The sequence below is a fragment of the Semicossyphus pulcher genome, unplaced genomic scaffold (assembly GCF_022749685.1).
Source record: "Semicossyphus pulcher isolate SPU_LCO1_2020_fin unplaced genomic scaffold, fSemPul1.0.p SCAF_19, whole genome shotgun sequence".
Classification (NCBI taxonomy): domain Eukaryota; kingdom Metazoa; phylum Chordata; class Actinopteri; order Labriformes; family Labridae; genus Semicossyphus; species Semicossyphus pulcher.
This window is the reverse complement of record NW_027211692.1, coordinates 3,582,016-3,604,957: the sequence shown is the minus strand read 5'-3', so window position 1 is coordinate 3,604,957 and position 22,942 is coordinate 3,582,016. Positions and strand designations below refer to the sequence as shown.

Sequence of the window (22,942 nt, the reverse complement as noted above, 5' to 3'; positions counted from 1 at the left end):
GGACCTTCATCCAGCCATGTGGTGGACTGCTCCGAAGGCATCTCACCGATCAGCTGGCCTGCATAAAAGTCCCGCCCACCACTCAGCCAGTGAGAGCTGGACTGATGGGAGAGGCGACCAATCATTCGCATCAGAGTTGAATCCCATCCGCCCTGATCCAAGCTCAATGAAAATGGTAGACCTGGCGGCTGACCAATCATGGACAAGTGAGCCGACGGTTGACCAACCAGTTGCTCCATGGCCGAGTCCCTATGGTCAGCAGCGAGATAGGATGACTGGTCTGTCAGCTGGCCAATCAGAGGCCTGAAGGAGTCCTGCTCCTCTGCCAGTGATAAGTCCTCTCTGTAAGAGTGCTCCAGGATTGGATTGACTGTATTGTTCCTTTCCTGTAAAGGCATCATCATGGTGCAGCTCTTATCAGAAAACTTTACAATACAGACTACAATTCCTTTGGGTGCATTTACCAGTAAGTAAGTTTGTCTTTATTGTCAACATGTTCATTTTCCCAAGTAGCCATAAAAATGTTTAATGTTACAACTTATGAAAAATGAAATGATAAAATTGTGCGTCACTGACCGGGCCACTCCTCTGTGCTGCTGCTGAGTCTGAAGGAGGAGACTGAGCAGAAGAGCCTTCATCCTCCCCGCTCCTCTCTGAGACTTGAAGCAAAGACTGCTGAGAGACTGAAGGTCCAGGGTCCTCCATGTATGAGCTTTCACTCTCTGTTGATCCACAAAGAGTGAAAGAAAAGACACTTCACATAGAGATTTGCCAGGTGTGCAAGGTTTCCCTTTTCTTGTGTCAAAGCTGCAAAAAGTTTTGTGTGGCTTAAAAACGACTCTGCTTCAAGCATACCCCACCTTTTACTATCCTGTTTCTAAAGATGCTTGAAAACATTGCAGCAAACTATAACCAGAACACAGATGTGATAACTGCCACTAAGTTGAAGAAACAGGTGTTACTGTTGTTTTTAACCTGTGCAGTATGGGTAGTGTACCTGTGGTTTTCCCAGTGGTGCTGAGGGAGATGTTAAGTTCCCGTGTGTATCGGTCAATAATGCGCTGGATGCTGCTGTCGTTAAACAGAGAGTCTACAGCCGGACCAGCGCAGCCTGCAGCCGAGCTCTCCTTAACACATAAGCTTGGGCCCGATGGAGGAGAGACCTCGAGTAAATCTGACACTCGCCCATGTTCTGCAAAATGTTTCAGGGATGGGGGTTTTCCTAATCAGGAAGAGGAATGAGAAGAGAGGAGCAGGTTAAAGCAACAAAAAGTTAGATAACACAACTAGCATGTCATGAGACTTAGACAACAATGATCCCGTCAAGAGATTCATGTTGTTTAAAAGGTTGTAACAATTGTTTTAGCTCCGTAGCAGACTTCCTGACCTGTAACGTAGACTACTCTTCTGAGGTTTCTGACACACAGCCAACCACATAGTCAAAGCACAGTAAGTAAGACGCACTCAGACGGACCCTCACCAGTGTCTAAGTTCTGCTCAGGATCGGTTGTGATGTAGCTGCCGGTGGAGATGGTGGTGGAGGAGAGGCAGTCAGAACCAGGAGGCCTGTGAGCAGACTGACACACACATACACACAAAAAGAAAAAGGGTTAAGGAGATAAACATAATGACAAAAAACTAAATACTTAGCTCACCCACTTATACAGGCAGGTAGACACAGAGACAGGATTTAATATGTGAGCTCAGTTCAAGTGTAGAAACCATCAGAGATGTATTTAAATACACGTCAGGTCCAGAAATGTAACATCATCACTCAGTATAAAGACACATCCACACTTAGACACATTCACTCCCTACAGGCAGGCACACAAACAAACATACACACACACACACACACACACACACACATTAGTAAAAGACATGTACATGCACACGTACTCACTGAGCTCAGTTCAAGTGTAGAAACCGTCATAAAATGTACTTTGATTAAATACATTTCCAGTCCAATTATTTTACATCATTGCTCAGTATACAGACGCAAACAACCGCACGCACAAATGCTCTCTCACACTCACACACAAAGACATATCCTGACATAAACTCATGCACACACACTCACTCCACACAAGCAGACAAAAAGACAGGAAAAGCTTCTCAAGCATAATCAAAGGCCGAGATCGCCTCAACGCTCAGATTTGGCTATTTTTCATCATTGATCCACAACATGTGAACCTCAGAGAGTAATGAGACGGCAGACAACGCTGTGACAAAATGCAGTGAAATTCATGCCACTCATCTGTTTCTAGTGTACCATTATCAATGAGTCTGTTGAGAATGCTGCTGACTCAATCAAAAAGCATTACACCAACAGCAAATGTGTTGGAGAAAACGCTCATAATAAAAACAGATGCCATGTAACATCATGACATAAACAGGAGGGACACTTTCACTGCCTATTCACAGAACTATTTCATGGAACTTTCTGCTCAACCTCTGCCACAAAACCTTTCCACAAAGCTCATGACTTGTTCTCAGGGAAGGAAAGAGCCTGTACTAAGTTTTGCAGATGTCCAGCTGGCCGGGTTACCTCTGTGGGGGATCTGTAGCTTGTGATTGCAGGACCAGAGAAGTCAGCTCCTCTCCCAGAGTCAGAGGACAGCGGTGAAATTATCCTCGAGACAGAATCTGGAAAACAATGTTACGTCTAAGTGCTACTCTCTACACAGGGAACTTATTCTCTCTCATCACTCTTCACCTGCCCTCTACTTACCAGACTCTGAGGATTCAGGGGATGTTCCTGCCCCCATCAGCAGCCTCTCTCTCCAGGCCAGATGGCTCGATCTCATTGAGCTCGCCCCAGATCCTGTTGGTCTTTCAGCAGTCTGCTGCCCTCTGCTGGACCAAGAGGGTGTCTGCAGACTTCTGTCAGATGCCAGAGATGATTCTGATTCCTCCTGTGGATCCCAGTCTGCGCTGTCTAAAGGATCCTTCACACCATCTTCCAGGCCTTGAGACAGAAAACAATCCAATCAACTCATCTTGCTCTTCATAGTTTGACATTTTAGTGTGTGACAAAAACACTTGATTGATACGTCTCTGGGGCTAAGCTGACCTGTGACATGGCTGGTGTTGGCTGGCGTCTCCACCTCTTGAATAGCACTGAGCTCATGTTGTTCTGTCATCATCTCCATGATGCCCAGCCTGACGCGGGTCACCGGGGGCTTTGCTGCTCGAGGAGGAGGGAGGAGTCCCGAGGGAAGGACTGAGGCTGAGGCAGGTTTGGGAGGAACGCCGCTCTGAGAGATGGGTTCTTAAAAGGAAAGTTTAACAACATACTGGATTATTTCCATGAAACTGCAGTGCTTTATATTGACTTAAAGTGAGTCATCAGAGTATTAAAAAGAAGCACCTTTTATGGGTAATGTGTAAAACCATCAAACTAATACTGAAGTACTGAACAAAACATGGCAGTTATCTATTATCAGAAAACAGAAAGTTATTCTGATAAGATCACAAAAAGAAAACAGAAGGGTAACTAAATCAAGTGAACAATAAAGTCAGAAATTAAACTAATATAATGGCAATAAAAGTAGAAAAAACACTATATGCTACAATCTAACGTGTCACTTACCCGTCTGTCCATTGTTAGACGGGGGATGTTGAGAAAAGTCGTCCCTCTCCTGAGGATCTTCTTCTAGGTGTGATAAAGTTCCTCCATTAGTTTCTTCTATAGCTCTCAGCAGAGAAGAAAGTAGTTTGAGGCGGGTCTGAGCGATGTTCTCTGAAACCAACTCTTCTCTAGCAGCCTCCGGAACCGACTGTAGGTGAAAAAATATGTTAGGAAAGTTGCTTTTGCATGTGCAGCAATTCTGATGCAATACTCAACGAGAGCACTTCAGCAGAGTTGATCCTCTCAATCAAACAGGATCAAATATTTCAAGTTATTCCATCATGCTGTATTTTCTTTTGCATGGAAACAAACATCGATTTGTTTAGTGTACTGTAACAGAACTACTCTTCACTTACTTGTGCATCAGTATGAATCAGAGCTTGCAGCATCTCCTTCTGTCGCCTCATCGTCTCCATCTCCACTTCCTGTCTGCGCCTGTCCTCTTCTTGCTGTCTCTGCTGCAGCTCCATGGCCTCCCTCTGCTCCAGAAACCTTCTCTGGGCCTCCTGCAGCTCTCGTCTCTGCCTCTCCATGTCGTCCACTCTGGAGCTAAGGGACCCAGTCTGCTGGGAGGACCCTGGCTTGACTTCTTCATGGCGTAAAAGGTGAGGAGGTGTAGCATCCGTGATGCTCTTGCTCATGGTTTGGATGGGATCGGAGGTTGGCTGGAGTGGGACGCTGGTTGAGTGGTGTGTTAGGAATGGTTTGTAAGGCGATGGCTCTGTGGTGACCGAGGAGGGCCTCACTCTCTCTGTAAGGTGCTGTGTTGCTCGCTCCATTATTCTGTCAGTCAGCAAGGCAGTCAGATTTGCTCTCTGGTTACTTTGACTGTTTGAAATAGATTCAGCTTCATCCGACAGCAACCTGGAGCCAACGGTCGAAGTTGAGCCCGCAAGATGGGGAAGTGAGGATAACATGTCAGTCTCTCTTGTAGGTACTTCCACAGAGGTTTGTGGTTCAGTGTGAATGTATGCAGACACTGAAGGACTTGTAGGAAGTTGCAGAAATGTTGGAAGATGTGTAAACAGAGCACTGTGAGGAGGTGGGTGACGGACACCTGGAGGCACGACAGCTGGCAGGAACGATGTAGCGGTCATGTTGTAACGAATTCGTAGAGCTCGCTGGTATTCTTCCAGGCGCTGGTGAGCCACTTCCACTGACCTCTGGTGAACTCTAAAATAAAAAGATGAAGAACTGAATTCTTTCAGCAATCTTTACAATAAATAATGTCAAAGTAAAACTGTATGAAGGTACGAAGACTGAATTATTTTTCTGTTAAGATCATTTTGCAGAATAATCGTGGGGAAAAAAGTAGCTTGTGTTCAGGGTTTAACAAACCTGTTCTGTTTCAGCAGCCGCTGCTGGTACTCTCTTATCCTGCTGGTGTGATCATCTTCACCTGAAGGAGGAGCCGGCTGTAGAATGCAGAGATGAAGGTAACGATTATTCATCACTAAAGCAAATGTAAGCTGTTAGAAACATGTTACACAGGATACTTTGAAAGGATGCCCAGCAAAAACTTGAATTTGAGCTTTGAAACATAACCTACCTCAGCGGCGAGTCCAGGGGTGATGAAGGTGAATTCCTGGTCCTGGACAGGCACTTCTGGTTGGATAACTGGTACTTCTGATGGCTTTATAGGTTCTTCCTGGGTCACAGCAGCCCTCAAATGTTCCCTCTCCTGCTGGGCCTGGAGCAGCCTCTGCTCCAGTTTGGCTTTCTGCTCTTCCAGCTCCTGGAGCAAAACCACCTGCTTCTGCTTCTCCCTCTCCAGCTCCTCTTCCTGAACAAAACAAAACAAAGTCTGTTCACACATTACTCATAATGTGGATCACAGTTTTCAGCTAGGCTTCAATATCATCAGTGTCAAACATGAAGTACAGGGAAACATGTTTTGAAGCATCAGCTGATAATTAAGCAAGTAAAGGGTTTGGCTGAAAAGATGAAGGCAATAAAATCAAATCTGTCTAGTTCCTGTAGCAAGGCGAGCAGGTGTTCGATCTACACCTCCTCCTCCAGATAAACGCATTCTTCAGAGGATCACCCATCTCCACAGGAATTCCCAGCCAGCCCAGAGTTTGGTGAATAAAGATGCAACATCCACCAGCAGCCATTCTGCTTTTTATGACTTGACTTTTGATTATTTACTCAAGAAAACTTTAACAATGTCAAGCCAGGGTCTGTAGTCATTAATAGTTCAAAGAAGACTAAGAAACAAGGTGCAGCGGGAGCGCTCTTGTTGAAATGCACAGCCATCCTGCCCAACACAGCCTTTGTAGAAGCTGCACTAATTAAGTAATGAGTAGCACCTGGATCAAAGCATTCTGTTCTGACCAATCACAAAAATCCAATGATTGGCATAAATCAAGTCGTCAAAAGAATGAAACATTTTAAGCTTTGTAAAAAAGGAGCTGGGCTAATAACAGTTTTTTTTACGTGATGTGAAACTCGATTTTCTGCTTATTTGATTGATATTTGAATTGTTTAATGTTAATTTATGTGATGTAAGAATATGTTTGATAATGTAATCCAACAACTGTCACTGTATATAAAGTAGAAGCATTTAAACCTGATGACCGTTTAATGGCATACTGCTTCTGCCTATGTTTACCTGCACAGTTTATTACACCAATGGAAATCAGAAAGTACCCTTTTCTTTCTCTCTTCTTCAAACTCTTTGACTCTGCTGATAGGTCCGTCATGATGCGGAGTGTCTGCTGGAGCTGAATCTGCTGTCTCCAGTGCTGGAGGAATAAATGACAAGAAAACATTAAATTATTTTATATCTTAAAACCACTTAACCTTTTGAACTCACTGTGTACAGCTCGAACACAAAGCAGGAATAGAATTAAAAACCCAAAGTGAGTTAAAACAAAAAACTGATTGCTTGATAGCACATAGTTATTTTTAAAAGGTATTTTTTAACATTTCTATGAAACAATAATCCATGTTATTTGGAAACAAGTCCAAGTCAAGATTAATGAGTGTGAAAGAGAGAGAAATGATGAAAATAAGATAAGACGAGTCAAAGCAACAATTTTAATAACAAAACAGGAAAATGATCCGTTATGCACATCCCTCTAACCTAATTCTACAAGAGTTGATGACATTAAGTGACATACCAGGTGGTGGGCTTTCACGCTCTGGGAGCTCAACGGGAGACAGGTTGTCTTTTTCCTCACTTGTCAGAGAGCCTGTGTCAATGGTTGTGTCTCGTTCTGGGATGTGATCATCGATGACTGGCGGTGAGTCAGCTGCAGGGACACAACTGTTAGGGTCAGTCCACTGGGTTCTCTGGCTCCGGATACGATCCAGGAGTTTCTTTAATGCTCGTCTAGGAGCCGGTCTGGACGGCGCCTCTGCAAATAAAGGAAAATCCTGAATGCATTTCTAGTTTGGTAAAGACGATTTTCAATGCATGAGGAGAAGTCTGATTGTATATTAAATCACCATCTGGGCATTGCAGTAACTGGCAAACAAATCTTGTAAAACACTAAGTACTCAGACTGATGAGGTTAAGTGTTAGTGTATTTGTTGCTTCTCTTCACCTTGAGCAGAAGTTCCCTGCTCAGAGCTCACGTCTTCTTGCTGTGCGTTTTCTATTCCCGGTGAGGTGATTTCATCCAGCGTGACGTCAAGCTCTTGGTCCTGGCTGCCTGTGGACAGAGCTGGCAGGGGCTCGGGTATCAGCTGGACCACCAGGTCACCTTTCACTCCTGCGTTCAGACACAGTCGAGATTTAAAGAGGCTCCATTAAAACTGTGCATGTATATAATATCTCCCAACAAAGTACTGAGGCTATTTGGTATCTGAACAGTGGCTACTTTGTTATGCACAAACACAAATTAAGCTCAACACAATGATCTGAGAACGCTTTATTGATAGATGCACCTTCTCAATGCGACAATGTTTCTGAGACTATTTGTTACAAAACACATTAACAGAAAAATACTCCACTGCTGAACAGTCCTTACTTCTTTCTCCAGTGTACATGTCCTCAAAGGCAAACTCCATCTCCCTCTGGAATTCCTCCCTTGTCTCCTGCCTCTTATAGAGAGGCTGGAAGATCTGAGGAGGCATCTGTGCCACCTGCTGTCTTCTCCTCAGCAGGTCTGTCTGCTGCATGTGCTGCAGTTCAACAAGCAGGCGCTCACGATCCTGCAGGAGGTCATATCACACAGATGACGCAAAATAAAAGCTTCTAATATATTCACCCGAAACATTTTGTCTCTTTTAACAAGTAAAATGCCACTTTTGCAAACTGATGCTTCAGAGCAAATCATCTGTCAGATACATGTGAGCCATTATAGTGTCATCAAGTACGAGGTTAGTTGTACCTGCACAAGATGTTCCCTCCTCAGAGCCTGCTTCCCTCTGAGACGAGCCTTCTCAAGCTGTTCCTCCCTCCTCCTCTGTTCCTCCCTCTGTACGTCCTGCAGTCTCCTCACCTCCAGCTCAGCTCCCTCATGGGCATTAGGCTGTAGACACATATACAGATTAGATAACTCTGACAGGTGGGGACCAACAAACCAAAGGGTTATGTTCATGAACTTACCTGCATTGTCTCTTCCTCTCTGTCCACTGTGTTCTCAGGCATGTGGTAATGCGTGGCAGCAAAGGCACTCACGTCAGATTTCTTAACTACATGAGGCTTCTTGGAATCAATGTTCTGCTCGAACAGGAAAGGACAGAGTTAGCTTGACTGAATCCAGAACCTAAACTTGGAAAGCTTGTTTGATTTGCTGAGCAGTAAATGGGTGACTTTTTAAGGACCCACAAAAAAAAGCCACAAAAGTAACCACAAATATATTATAGATTTGGTTTTGTTTATATGAAAGTTGCAATCTCTAATAAACTTTTTTCTGCCCTTTTCTCTCTTTTTCTTTCCTCTCGTGCACTGATGGTATGTAAAGAGGGCTATGTCAGGCATTACTAAACCACTTAGCCATGACATAATTCTGTGAAACTGTTTTTTGGCAATTTGTCAGACTGATTCTTACAATAAACTAAAATGTGAGTTGGCAAATCAAGGTGGCTTGTAAGGCAAACTTAGAACAGAAACAGTGTCTTGATATTACTCATTGGGAAAAATCACCTGAATTGGGTTTAAAGGAGGCGGTGGGAGGCTGGCCACTTTTGCCGATCTTTCTTTTTCTGCCTGTAGTGCCTTCTTCCTGGCTTTGATGGACCTACAGAAAAAGGAATAAACTTTATGTTCAGTTACTTAATCAAATTCAAACATGTAATGTCATGCTAATGCTTGTGTGTGATGCTGCTCACCTGCTTTGTCTCTCATGGTCTTTAAGCCTCTGAGATTTTAGCTCCTTCAGGGCATCTCGATGACGCTCCACTGCTTTGGTGTGATTTTCCTCCTCCCTCTGAGCTATAGCTGCCAAGTCCAGTTCCTTATGCAAATAAATCAAAATAATTATTGATGATGGTTTATAATTTATTGACCTTCTTGTGAGATTATTATCCAACTGTTTCGGATGATCTCTTTGGGTTTGACTTCTGATATTCTAAGTTCAGTGTCTCCAATACATTCTTCTTCTGGTTTGCACACAGGGACTTATCAACAGTGACGAAAATGTGCCTAAGGCCTGTGAAAGCTACATTAACAGGTAAACAGTTATTCTTCATCCAGGAACAGAATCTCTAGCTAATGAGGTAAATGTAGAGCTTCTTGTTTTAGAACCAATATTATCTTACGTTTTCTTTAGCACTCCTGTGTCCCTGGCCCAGAAGCTGGAGGCTCTCCTCGTATAGTTTCTGCAGTGCGTCGAGTTTCTCCCTCTGCTGTCGCTCCCAGTCTGCCCTCAGCTCCTCCCCAAGCTTCTCCAGTTCTCGCTGCCTCCTCTGCTCAACCTCTCGGCGGATCTGCTGCGCGATGTACCGCTGCTGCTCCCGCACCTGGAAGTCAATGCGAAAGTATATCGTTACACTTGAGACGATAGGATACGAGCCCACATTCGACGTAAACAATAAGCGCAGGAACAATAAAAAGAAACTCTGTTTTAACTTCTGTTCACAGTGCAACAGTATAGATGAACTGTCAGGGTGGGCAGGCCTAGCTGTAAGTCTCTCCTAACGAAACCTACCTCAGGTAATACTGTAAAGAGATGTCATATGACGAGAAATCAGTGACATGACGTGAATCAGAAAGCAGAGACCAATGACATACAAGTTCTGTTATTATAACGTGGCATTACCTGTTGTATTCGCAATTTTCTCCTCCTTTCATGTTCCTCTCTTATTATACGAGCTTCTTCGTTCGGGCTCAGCCTTAATTTCGTCACTTTTCTCTTCATTTCCATCAAATATGCCAGTGAACATTTCACAACAGAGAAACGCAGGTTGCTTAGCAGCTCCGTTAGCCGTGCTAGTTTTTGTTGTGCTGCAGCAGGAATTCGCTGTCATCACGCCATAAACAGACAGCTTGAGGATGCATTTTAATCGTAAAATATGTCCAGCTTGATTACGGAAATACTACAGCATTAACAAGAGTGGACTATGCCTATATCAACCCCAGAAGTTTTGTTTACCACTCAAAATCCATGCCAACCTGGAAAAAAACGACTGAACGTTTTTGTCCTAATCGTCACATCCGGTAGTTTAAACTGCGCGCCGCACCAGTTCCGTAGCAACTCGTTGGACCTGGTTCCTACCATACATGGTTCCTACCATAGACTAAACAGTTCCTACCTACATAAAAAGTCCCTAAAAGCATTTACTCCATCTCATTTGAATAAAAACTTTACAAATCAAAACAATATGAAACAAAGTCAAATAAAAACAAAAATTTAATCTGAAGGTAACCTCGTGTTATCGATTAAATGTAAAAGGGTCGCTAGGGGGCAACAGAGTGCAGTTGTTTCCGGATAAGAGCGTAGAGTTAACCATTCACGGCGCTGTAAAAAAAAAAATAGACCTCATCTTCAGTGAATAATCGTTTTTCCTGTGACTTTTGCGAACATTAAAGGTAAGATTTACCAGAATAAAATATGTTGTTGTCATTTGGGAATTTCTTTCGAGCTTGAGTCTTAATTTATCCAGTGAGTTTAGCAAAGGGGTAACGCTAGCTAGTTTCTCTCGCTAGTCTTACAAGCTATGGCAACAATACACAATCAATCTAGCTCGTGCAGCCAGTATTAGAGTTATTTGCGCTATTGCTTAAAAAGAGAAGTATTAAAGTGCAGCCAGATCATGTTACAGTTAAACAAACAGGTCCTGAAAGTGCCAACTGTCTCTATTTATATAGAGAACATTATTGAATAAGACATAGCCTAATAATTGGTATTTTCAGACTTATTGGTGGTGAATTATTGTTCGTTCTAATTGTACATCCAGTACACTGGTTGGTGCCTTTTCTTTTCATTTAAACACATTTGTATGTGATCTCCTGCTATCCAATCTGCCTGTATGAGATGTCAAGTCCCTCAGTTGAGATTTTAAAGGTCCATTCTAGTGTATTGCTCTGTGCTCTTCTGTGTCCAACTCAGTTTAGTGAAAAAACCTCTCTGCTTTCCTTCTTTTTATCAGCCAGGCCATCATGTCAGGTGGGCCACCAGTAAGGGTCAGCATCGAGTCATCCTGTGAGAAGCAGGTACAGGAAGTTGCCCTTGATGGGACAGAGACATACGTCCCTCCCCTGTCCATGTCCCAGAACCTGGCAAAGTTGGCCCAAAGAATAGACTTCAGCCAGGGATCTGACTCAGAGGAGGACGGGGTCGAGGGTGAACCCAGGGACCGCGAGTGGAACAAGCAGGAGGCAGAGGAAGAAGAAGGTAACGTATGCTCCAGAGAAAGCAGGGCGGATTTGGAGTCAGATCTAGATTTTGATAGACTGACTGACACCAACTCGATTGATCCTTCTGTGATTCCCTCTCATGTTGCTGCACAATGAGATTCAATCTATTATTATAGATCTGAGGCCTTTTTTAAGGTTCCCTTTAGTCAATATATCTACAAGTGAAACTTTGAGAAATGTATGAGATGAGAGAAACCAGTTAATTTATTGGGAGCAATAGGTATTATCAAAGATTTGTATAAATGTAGTTTGCAGGAAAGTATGAGATTGCACTTTGAAAATGTTGTTAACTCACTTAAACACAGTAACCCTAAACTTTGTTTTGATGGTCCTGTCCTTGACTAAATAAGTAAAAAAATATATAATTTAAGAACAATTTGCACTTTTCTCGAAAAAAAGAAAAGAAAATGTATTCGCTGATGTTTTCAGCTGCATGCCTTCATGAAGCTGTAATCTAATTTTAACTGAGTAACAATAAAGAAACTTTAGGCCTTTCACATCAATATCAAATGGGGCCTGTTACAACAAATATTAAGCATGATACAAACATATCAGGGTAAAGAGAGTATTCGTAACACTTATAACAGATACTGTGTGGCACTTTGTTTATGTGCTATATAAATAAAGTGGATTGTACACCCCTTATAACACTTTTCTTTTATCAACAAAGAATGCTCCAGTCCTCATGAAACTATACAGGACATAGATATATATGGATAATGTTTTCTCTGTCAGATCAGAAACAGTTTTTTAATCACACAGGCACAGTGAAGTTTCAGCCGTCTCTTTGGCCCTGGGACTCCGTGCGTAACAACCTGCGCAGCGCCCTGACAGAGATGTGTGTACTGTATGATGTGCTCAGTGTGGTGAAGGAGAAGAAGTACATGGCCTTAGACCCTGTGTCCCAGGATCCAACTGCTGGCAAGGTAAACTGGTAGAATCTCACTTAAACTACTATCACAAAACATTTCAGATGCAACACTAAAAAAAGGTCAGGTGTTTTACTCTGTCCCCCTGTCTTTACATAATTTTCTTGCCCTTGTTCAGACCCCTCAGGTGTTCCAGTTGATCAGTAAAAAGAAATCTTTGGGCACGGCAGCACAGCTCCTCCTGAAGGGAGCAGAGAAGCTCAGTAAGTCAGTAGCAGAGAACCTGGAGAACAGGAGACAGAGGGACTTTAACTCAGAGCTGCTGCGACTTCGCTCGCAGTGGAAACTTCGCAAAGTGGGAGACAAGATCCTGGGAGACCTCAGCTACAGGAGCGCAGGTGATAAGGCCTCTTATGTATGCTCAGTGTAGTCTGTGAAAGACTTTTGTGGTTAGCATGGTTGTCTTAATGTGTTTTTACAAAATACAAGAGGACACCTTTAACTTGTAGTTTAACCCCAAGCCCACATGTTTTGACCCCTTGCAGGTTCCCTTTTTCCTCACCACGGCACGTTTGAGGTGATCAAGAACACAGACATCGATCTGGACAAAAAGATCCCAGAGGACTACTGCCCCCTTGATGTCCAGATCCCCAGTGATTTGGAAGGATCTGCTTATATCAAGGTGAGCAGGAATCTAACCATTGCAGACCATGCTTCTCAAAATGGCATGTTATTTTGTAGTCTCTGTTTACCTCTGTAGTGCAGCCTTAGCAGCAATCTTTCACCTGCTATCAACTATAGGTTTATGAGTACGTCAGTAACATGCTGTTGTAATAGTTGAGTGCTGTTGATTTCTTCAGGTATCGATTCAGAAACAAGCACCAGACATCGGTGATCTGGGAACTGTCAACCTGTTTAGGAGACCTCCAAAATCCAAAGCCGGTAGGGTTCAATACTCAAAGATATTACACTGAACAAACTCTTATCATCATCTGAAATTGTCAAATCCAACTCCCTTCTCTCTCTCCTCTGCATCCCAAATTTGAATCATATTTCAGCTCTCTCGATTTTCCTTTTCCGACCTCTTTTCTTCTTAGCTCATCTCTACCTCTTTATTAATGTTTTCTCGCTGCCCAGGCTCCCAGTCGTGGCATGTGAAGCTAGAGGCGGCGCAAAATGTTTTGCTCTGTAAGGAGATCTTCGCACAGCTGTCCAGGGAAGCTGTTCAGATCAAATCCCAGATCCCTCACATTGTTGTGAAGAACCAGATCATCTCACAGCCTTTCCCAGGTCAGAACACTCATGTCAATATAGAAGTGGGAAAACTTCTGCAAGAACTTTGTAATCTGTTAAAACTTGTAAATCCGTGACCTTGTAGTTTGCTTAGATCTTCTTTTCTGTATTGAGTCATAAAACAAACATACTATAGTCTTGATTGCACTTGTGATGCTCCTTGTAGGTCTGCAGCTCTCCATTTCACTGTGTCACTCTACTGGAGAGAAGAAGAACCACCGGGCGTCTCCTGAGAAACCCAAACCAGACGACCACCTTTACGTGCTTGAACACAATCTGCATCAAATGATGAGAGAGGTGAAACATTGTGAAGATTTACCGAAACTATCTTTTGTGCAGTTAATGTTTTTATTTTATCGCCTCTCATTATTTTAACTACCTTGTTTCTGTTACAGTTCCACAAGCAGCAGCTGAGCTCTGTGGTGATGCCACATCCTGCGAGCGCCCCCTTTGGCCACAAACGGCTGCGGCTAGCAGGACCGCTGGCCTATGACAAATCAGAAATCTCTAACTTGCAGCAGAGTGAGGGCCTGCTGGAGAAGATCATCAAACAGGCCAAACACATCTTCCTACGCAGCAGGTAACTTCTCCAGCTATGGTTTAATTTGAGGAAAAATACGATTACAAAAGGAATGTCACTTTATCTCAAAATTTTGAGCAGTGATGTCAGCAGCCACTAAATGTCCAAAGTATGCAACTATGCTACCAGAAATACCTAAAGCCAGGCAGTGCCAGGTCAATTGTGTAATAGTTTTCAGTAGAAATAGTTGGAGGTCTTAGTAATGAGTAATAGTTGCTCAGTTGCACTAAGCAAACATCATAATGGTATGACACTCCCAAACCTGCTCCTCACCGTTTGCAACGCCACATTCGGCCTACAGGTGGCTTTTACATGAACAGTACAAACAAAAAAAGATCTCAGTGAAGCCATGTACCAGGTTTTATTCTCAGTCACTCGCTTTAAAGTCAGCGTTTGTGATCACCAGGACGGCACGGACCATCGACAGCCTCGCAAGCCGCATCGAGGACCCCCAGATCCAGGCTCACTGGTCCAATATCAACGATGTGTACGAGTCCAGCGTCAAGGTGCTCATCACCTCTCAGGGCTACGAGCAGATCTGCAAGTAAGTGGTGATGAAGAGAAGAGGGTAAAGGAAGAAGCAGAGCAGAAATAGAGACACAGTATGGGGGATACAGAATAAAAGCTGCTAATGTATTTATAAACTGCTGTTGTGCGAACCTTCAGGTCTTTTTAACTTCTAGTATTATGTAAATTTAAGGCTCTGAAATGTGAACTGATCCTTTGTTTTTTCAGCATATTATAGGGCTATATTTAACTTCTGCTTTAATTTAATACCATGATAATATAAGAAATTGCACTAACAGAGGTCGGACCGATAATTTCTGATGCATTCAAGGAAGTCGGGAAATCTGAATGTTGAACTCTTGACTGATTCGTTTAACCACCCTTAGATGAGGCCTCAATGTTGTTTGTGTTTAGGTCCATCCAGCTGCAGCTGAACATCGGTGTAGAACAAATCAGAGTGGTACACAGAGACGGACGTGTCATCACACTGTCGCATCAGGAACAGGAGCTGCAGGACTTCCTCCTCTCACAGGTATCAGTTCCCTTTTTGCATAGGTAACCTTCCCCTCAGTAAGTTGAGGAGGCTGTATGTAATGGAAGCAGTATTTATGAGCTAAACCTTGTCTCTTTTAAAAGTCATGTGCATCAGTGCCTCCTTGTTATTGCAGATGTCGCAGCATCAGGTGCATGCAGTCCAGCAGCTGGCCAAAGTAATGGGCTGGCATGTCCTGAGCTTCAGTAACCATGTGGGCCTGGGTCCAGTGGAGAGCATTGGAAATGCCTCCGCTGTCACGGTCGCTTCTCCCAATGGGGAGTACGCCATCTCAGGTGAGACGAGGGAGGTTGGTTCTAAAGGTGAAACCCTTCGCCAGCTCTGAATATCTTTTTTATTTCATATATTATTGTTTTCAAGCGCTGGTACAGAGTTGCTATTGTAAACTCATGAGGAAATCAAGATCATACATTTTGTAAAAATCCAGGCAGGAAGTTTGTCTCTTAAAAAATCAAATTATTTACAAAGTCCCCCAAATAGTTTGCCACATATCCAGTGGACGTTTAAATACTAACAAATGTCCACTGATCAGTTCCATGTGGTTTGTTGCGTCTGTATCTGAGAATCAAACTGGGACTTCCTACAAGACTTCCCAGTGTGGGCTGGTCATCAACAGTCACAAGGGGAGAAAGACATTTCTATCTTCTCAGTAATTTTCACTCCCAACATTAGCCCTAACTGATCTCAGTGCAATGCAGCATAGAGTAAGACCGCTGGGGGGAATACTACGAAGCGAGTTCAACATACCCAGTGTTTCTTTTCCTGATCTGGCTTCACTTAACCTGACGAAGGAGATCGTGCTAAACGATCACACGACGCTGGTTATCAACTCGTCAACCCAGGGTCTCTATGAGCGCGACCAATCTAAACACGGGCGAGTCTGCCGTCAGCTGATCGGCATATTTTATAAACTCAGAGCAAACTGTGATTTCAGAAAGATATGAAGAAGTTACACATAATCCACACTAAAATCCACTGCTGAATGCAGGAAGGACAAACGGCAAAAAAAACGCAGACTATGTGAATGTGCAAATATAATATAATAATACAATAAATAATATAAAATAAATAGCCTATAAAAGCATAATTTAAAGCTGTACAAATGCTTACTTTCATATCTTATGAGTACAAAAGTACTTCAGGCTTCAGTGTTTTTATCAGTCTCTGTTGCAGATGTATATCAGTAAAGCACAATGAATGTATATTTTAAAAACCACCACGGTAAGGAGGAAGTGTTTTACCGGTCTCCCTCCCTCCTCCCTCTCATGATCTGCTAAATCAAGAGACCTGATTGGTCAGTAGGTGGTGGGCAAGTTCAGGCTAATCTCTTATCTCAGACATAACCTGCTCCGGAGCAGGTTAGGTGTTCAGCTTAAGTTACCATGGTGATCTACCCCGGTAATAAGTGAACCACCTTCGCAGTACTGAAATCTCGAGTTAACCCTGAAGTTACCTCGATAACCGCAAATCCTGCTTCGTAATATACCCCCGTTCATGTTGAGTTTATCGGCTCAAATGTCCCGTCTTCCTAGAGCAAGGTTTGCAGCTCCTGTATTGCCCTCGCTACTTCAGTCTTTCTTTGTGACAACACGTGTAGAAGTGAATGCAACAAGGTCACACCCAGCCTCTGGTGGTTGTAGAAACTTGAGATGCGTAAGAAATCACTCAACATTTAAGAGGCAGGTTGATACAAGCAAGTCAAAAGTAACTCCTGGAATGTATCAAATCAACATTCTTCATTATTGCATCAAGAGGCATCCCAAGGCAGTTTGATAAGTAATACTAAAAATCATAATATCCTTATTTAACCAAGAATTTTTAGTTTTTAACACAGTGTCTGTGTGTTCCTGTTTGTTCTGTTCAGTGCGTAACGGCCCAGAGAGCGGGTGCAAAGTTCTGGTCCAGTTCCCCCGCAGCCAGACCAAAGAGCTGCCGAAGAGCGACGTCATCCAGGAGGCCAAGTGGAGCCACCTCAGAGGGCCGTGCAAAGAGGTTCACTGGAGCAAGATGGAGGGACGAAACTTTGTCTACAAGATGGAGCTGCTCATGGCTGCACTGACTCCCTGTCCTTAGACACATCCTCTGTGTTTAGACCCTTTCCTCTGTGACTTATTTAGTTAAAAGTCAAAGTGAACAACTCAACTAGAATTTACACAATTTCTGCCACAAAATCTGAATCGCAAAATGTCACTGTTCCTTCCCTCTCTTGGACTTTTTGAACTCCTTTCCATCTCAAGAAGCTCTGTGCTCCTTTTTCATAATATAAGCGTTTAGTTTGTGTTTACCTCAAACAATTTGATACAAAATAAAAAGCACAGTATGTCTGTATGTATTTGTACAAGAATTAAACAAAGAATAAGATGTTATTCCAGAAAGTAAAAAAGTCACACACTTTTCTTAGACAATAAATACAGTTTGTATTGTTTTACAATGTTGTGAGTGATATGTTTACATTCAATCCAATGTCATCAGATGGGCTGTAAATGTGCGTGTGTTCAATCCAAAATGTAACCAAACTTCCAGGTTTCATAAGTGATGAGCCGTCTTTCTGGGTGTAAGAAACTAAAAAATGATTCTCAGGTGTTTATGTACAGAACACCTCGTTTTTATAAACAAGTCCTCACGTTGCAGCGCTGACATGACGATGAGCAGTCTCTTGAGTCTTTCCATGTCGGGCACAAAGCACAGTAAGACGGCCGTCAAAGAGGCTGCAGCTCTGTCGCATCATTTTCTGCATAAAAGGAGAATTAAACTTGGTCAATACAGAAACTTAACATTAACAAGCTGGTGTCACAGAGCTTTAATAGAACTCTGCATACCTTTGTACTGAAACACACCCATACTTAGACACAATAGATAACTGCAAGCCACATTCACGCCCATAAAGCTATATTCATGCAGGCCACACAATGACACGGTGGGGAGAAAAACAAACCTGAGTAAACTATGACCTTTAGGGCAGATAAACTTTCTCACGTACAGGTTTATATATATATTCTTAATATAACATGTTGCGTTTAATATCTGTGTTAAATATATATTAAACCCACGATTTAGAAAAGTAGACTTGCTTTGTATTCCTACCATTTATGTACGCTGTGCAACAAGCTACTGTAATAACTGAGAAGTGAGGTGAAATTTGCCTTTATATTAATGCAACGTTCTCTTTGGTGGTTTTTCATGCAAACTTATATTGTGGTCTATATGGGCCTTTAGAGGCTTATTTTTGTTGTTGCTTTACCTGGCATCTGTTTCCTGCGTCTCCATGCCTTTATCTTCCTGTAGGCCTTGTCTATGAGCCATATGGTCAGCATAAGAAGCCCAGCCAAACAGGCCAGTGCCAAGGCAGAGACGGACAGGTACTGAAGATCCTCATACAGCACCTCTGGGGGACAGGGACACAAGAGCCAAATCATATTTACTTCAAAAGGTACTCAGTCTTACAAAAGCCTTGGGCACGGACTACTTTCCAGAAATGCAAACACAAAACAAACACGATAGGAATGCAGCTTGTAGAGGCGAGGCAGCACAGTAGCAGTAAGACAACTATTTTGTTTCAGTCTAAAGAAGAGTAACAAATAATCGCATTCTGAATCTTATGCTAACTAATAAAATAACATGTTTACCCTTTTTAATGTCATATAACATCAAAGTCATATCTCAGGATGCGATGTTTATCGAAGATGTACTTGTGTTGTTTACTGATGAATAACTAGGATAAAGTCAAAGCCTCACCCTTCACCTTTCAGATACTCAATTAATAGTTATTACTGCATCCTCAATGTGTCCAAAAATTGCAAGGTTGCTAGTTCCTTTTTCTACCTTTATTTATTTAACAATGTTTAAATATGAGACAATATTTACAGGTGCAGCAGGACCACACTCACATTCACACCTGGAAGCTGCCCAGTACAACCACAGTCTGACCTGTTGGCCACTAAGCAGCCCCATCAGAGCAGTTGGGTTGACCTCCATGGTGGTAATGAGGCACAGTCAGGCACTGCTTTTTCACTTTCCTGTGCAGATTTATAGGTCTATAGGTTTATAGATCTAATATCCACACACAGGCTTGAGAAACCTGGGCAGGGCTTTTTTAAATCCCAAACTAATGTTATTAAAATGCTGTTGGGCAAGGCACATTCATGTCCAGGCTGTCTAAGTGGAGCTTACTGTGGCTGTTATTGCATGTTTGAACCAGGACCATCGGAGCTTAAAGAAAGAAGGTACCTGGAATTATTAGCCACATTGTTGCTGTGTTTATTCTTGTCTGGTTTGCTGTTGATTGTATTTGATTGACAGCAGTTATAAGAATTGTGCAGTAAGCACTGCTAATTTAATTTAACCTATGACTCTAAAGTGCATAAGAAAATGTGATCAAATAAGGTTTTCCAAGTGTTGCACTCTTTAGAAATGACATGCACAGAAGTCCGGACTATCTCACCGTTTACTTTCAGGACAAAGCCAACGTCCTTGCTGCTTCCTGCTGTTTCTGTGATCGTGACCACGTAGTATCCAGCGTCCTGCAGCTGCAGGTCCGACAGGCCCATAGAGCCATTGGTGTACAGCTGCACTCTGCTGCTGTAATCCACCGTTATGTTAGTGTAAACCCCCGGCTTCCAAGTCCCTATGGTGCGGCTCACCGCTCCTGACATAAAGGTCCATTGTATGGTGGGGATCCCAATGCAGGTAACATCCACTGAGAAAAACACATCCTCCTGCACTGACCGGGTCAGGCTCCTCTGGGGAGAGTGGATGGAGATGGCTCCAGCTTTCAGTGTAAAAGAGGTAAAGACATGTAAGTATATGGATAACAGATTCACTTGAAATGCATTTTGAAGGAGAAAAACAGATCCAGACGACAGAGCTTCTATGTGTACATGTAAATTCATAGAGGTTAGCACAGTTCACTCACAGCATAATAAACAACTTAAACTTTGAGACTTTTACCTACTGTTTAACCTTCATCCAGGAAGGGCAGCATTTACAGTGCAAACACTACAGTGTGTGACACACTAAAACTCTTATAAAAAGAAAACCATTCACTTTGTAGCTTTTGCATGACACGCTAGTCTATGTTGTAAACGCTGGGAATCATTTGCATTAAATTCTACACACAGCCACAAATGTGCTTTACTGTGCTGAAGTGGAGGAATGAAACTTGTCAAACAAGCTGAGAAAGTACCAAATTGAGTGTAGTTGCAGTGCTGGCCCTGTGTCTGTCTTGGCCGCCCCTCATCAAATATTTTCACAGGAGTTTCAGTGAGGGATCTGGTTCTGCTGGTGGTGTGTTTGCTTAATGAGGCACACGTAAAGAATTCCACATGAGAATACCAATGCTGACTAAGAAACAAGGCAGTGTGGGAAGAAGTGTCTGTCCTTTAAGACTAAGACTAAGATGATTAAAATGACGGTTAAGCAATAAAGTCTTAGATATTCAGATAATTACTTTGGTTCTGTGTGAAAGAATTTATTCAATAAATGCTCTTTAGTGCCTTCTAGTTTATAAGCCAATCACAGCTCTAAAAGGTTTTATTAGTTTTAAAAAATAAAAATAAACTACGACTAGTTCAGGCTACACTTTGTGTGTACTGATGACATCCATAACTCTTTTTCTTTGGGATTACTTTGAACCAGGACAATCTGATGTTTACATGTAAAGAGCCATGTGTACATGATGGAAGTTAAGACACAGAAAATACTGTGAGTTAAGTTCCTATTGAAAAATGCCTTCAGTCTATTTATTTAGTCCTGAACAGATAAAGGAATGAGATATAGGATTGCTATAAAAAAAAAAAAATAGTTCACACGTGAGCTTTCTGGAAAAGACCAAATAATTAACGTGTTGTAATTCTTACCTAGGTGACATAAATACAATGTGATGCTGAGAAACACAGCAACATCTTGTACATCCCAGAGCCTAAAATGCCACATTAGAATCCCAGACCCATTGGTCGAACCGAAGTAGAAGAATCTCTTCCAGGTTATTTCACATTCTGAAGTATTGTCCTCTCTGTCTTTTTCCTTCCAAAACAGCCTTTCCTCGTTCCCAGGGTTTCCTCTTCTACTGTCCTTTGAGCAGGTGTTTGTGTGTGCGTGGGTTGTCCACCTTATTTCCGTCAGAGTGCTGAAGTTTCCCTCCTCTTTTAGGACTGCGCTGGTGTTCTCTTCATACTTGTGCAAGTCAGTGCCAGCCAGCCTAGACCTATCAGACAGGTTGAGCCAGAGATTACTGAACAAACATGTACTCAGCGTTCTGTGATCTCACACACACACACACACACACACACACACACACACCCAGACACACACTTAAGGGAAGAAGGCTGTAGAACAAACACACATATATCCTTCTCAACTTACTTACTACCTCCCCCGCTCCCTGTCCAACAAACACTCACCTGTATACGCAGACACACTGCTGCAAAATGAAAGCAGGATAGGTCGAATCACCAGGTATTCATGATGTGACACACCTGGTAGAACATGTCAAACAGGAAGTGTGTGTTCACACGTATGCAACAAAAAACACGAAGGCACAGTGAACACAATCAAAGCAAATTAACATTTTCATTTTGAAGGCATGAATAAGATGCCTGATGCTTGGTTGTCAAGCTCCTACCGTTTTGGTTAAACTGTAAAATGGATTATACTATGTTTTTAACATCTTACATCACCCCCATTGATGAATATAGTTTAATGTTATAAAAACATAATAAAAACTGAAAAAAACATTATTTTATTTAATTATTATTTCTCTGTAAACATTAGATTTTAATTACAACTGTTAACAGGTCAAGATAATTTGATCATTTTCTCTTATGTTGTAATTCTCTTACTCCCCCCCCCCCCCCCCCCCCCCCACACACACACATACATATATATATATATATATATATACATATATGTCTGCCAATAAATTTGGGTTAAAAAGAACATGCTCACTACGCTACATCCTTGGCTGTTGCACATTTTATGCGTATTAAATAGATTTAATGAAATAATTGAATTTAATTAAAAGATAATAGGTGAGGTTCAATTTTTGCCATTGAAGGTAAACTTGTTGGCTACAGAAATACTCTAATTGGTAAGTCCATAAATGTTTCTTCTATGTTATGTTATTGAACATAATTTCACAAGATAGTAAAATTTTGCGTAGGGTCAAACGCAAGTTCGGTAGCTAGCTTACATGGTTATGCAACTGAGCAAAATGACGCAGCCATTTGTCAAGGGAATACTTCACTAATTAGTCAACGTAAGTTCAGTCGAAGACAACTATTGGTAAGTTAATATTAAAAAATTTACTCACACATTTATTGTAGTTAGAATATCGAGTTAAAAATTCAGTTAGCAACATTCAGGAGCCAAGCTGTTTTGTGCGAGGTCGAGTTAATTTGCCCAAATAAATGCTAACGACTAGCTAACATTCGAAAATTAATATTTATCGTACTATAATAGATTTTTGGCTGTTTGTAGATCAAAACTGACTCAGTGTTAATACTTGCGATATTTGTAAAGTGTCTGTGACTTCCAGCCGCCCTAGGAGCGGGTTACTTTATGTTCATGTTGGTATTACGACAGGTCACACTGACTCGTGCTAGCTTACTTAACAACTGATGTCCATGTTTACTACTATAGACTACGCGAGTTTTTGTTAGCACACTATATAAACTTTAAAAAAAAAATGTATTTGGACATGTATCCA

The 22,942-nt window shown here is 42.2% G+C and overlaps 3 protein-coding genes across 4 annotated transcripts; 1 reads left to right on the top strand and 2 right to left on the bottom strand.

Moving 5' to 3' along the window:
• Positions 1-6: 6 nt before the first annotated feature.
• Positions 7-8,808, bottom strand: cep295 (centrosomal protein 295). Its single transcript, XM_069668973.1, has 19 exons — positions 8,727-8,808; positions 8,187-8,300; positions 7,969-8,109; positions 7,606-7,789; positions 7,180-7,347; positions 6,754-6,990; positions 6,281-6,375; positions 5,181-5,435; positions 4,970-5,046; positions 3,988-4,804; positions 3,593-3,779; positions 3,074-3,271; positions 2,732-2,968; positions 2,549-2,646; positions 1,481-1,577; positions 998-1,222; positions 577-722; positions 80-386; positions 7-26 (listed from the first exon to the last, which is right to left on the bottom strand). Exons 2-19 carry the CDS (start codon positions 8,226-8,228, stop codon positions 7-9), a joined length of 3,531 nt encoding a protein of 1,176 aa, XP_069525074.1. The 5' UTR covers positions 8,229-8,300; positions 8,727-8,808.
• A 1,703-nt stretch (positions 8,809-10,511) lies between these two features.
• Positions 10,512-17,785, top strand: med17 (mediator complex subunit 17). Its single transcript, XM_069669156.1, has 13 exons — positions 10,512-10,610; positions 11,171-11,415; positions 12,201-12,364; positions 12,486-12,705; positions 12,853-12,989; positions 13,168-13,249; positions 13,445-13,597; positions 13,767-13,897; positions 13,996-14,180; positions 14,587-14,724; positions 15,102-15,219; positions 15,356-15,515; positions 17,105-17,785. The coding sequence occupies exons 2-13, from the start codon at positions 11,181-11,183 to the stop codon at positions 17,311-17,313; spliced, it is 1,932 nt and encodes a 643-aa protein (XP_069525257.1). The 5' UTR covers positions 10,512-10,610; positions 11,171-11,180; the 3' UTR covers positions 17,314-17,785.
• Positions 17,568-21,675, bottom strand: LOC138597545 (V-set and transmembrane domain-containing protein 5). 2 transcript variants are annotated; one of them, XM_069669157.1, is made up of 5 exons: positions 21,639-21,675; positions 21,096-21,442; positions 19,682-20,008; positions 18,482-18,625; positions 17,568-17,971 (listed from the first exon to the last, which is right to left on the bottom strand). In XM_069669157.1, exons 2-5 carry the CDS (start codon positions 21,169-21,171, stop codon positions 17,940-17,942), a joined length of 579 nt encoding a protein of 192 aa, XP_069525258.1. In that variant the 5' UTR covers positions 21,172-21,442; positions 21,639-21,675; the 3' UTR covers positions 17,568-17,939. The 2 variants fall into 2 exon arrangements, with proteins under 2 accessions (XP_069525258.1, XP_069525259.1); XM_069669158.1 differs by lacking the exon at positions 21,639-21,675 and adding an exon at positions 21,601-21,616.
• Between the last annotated feature and the right edge of the window lie 1,267 nt (positions 21,676-22,942).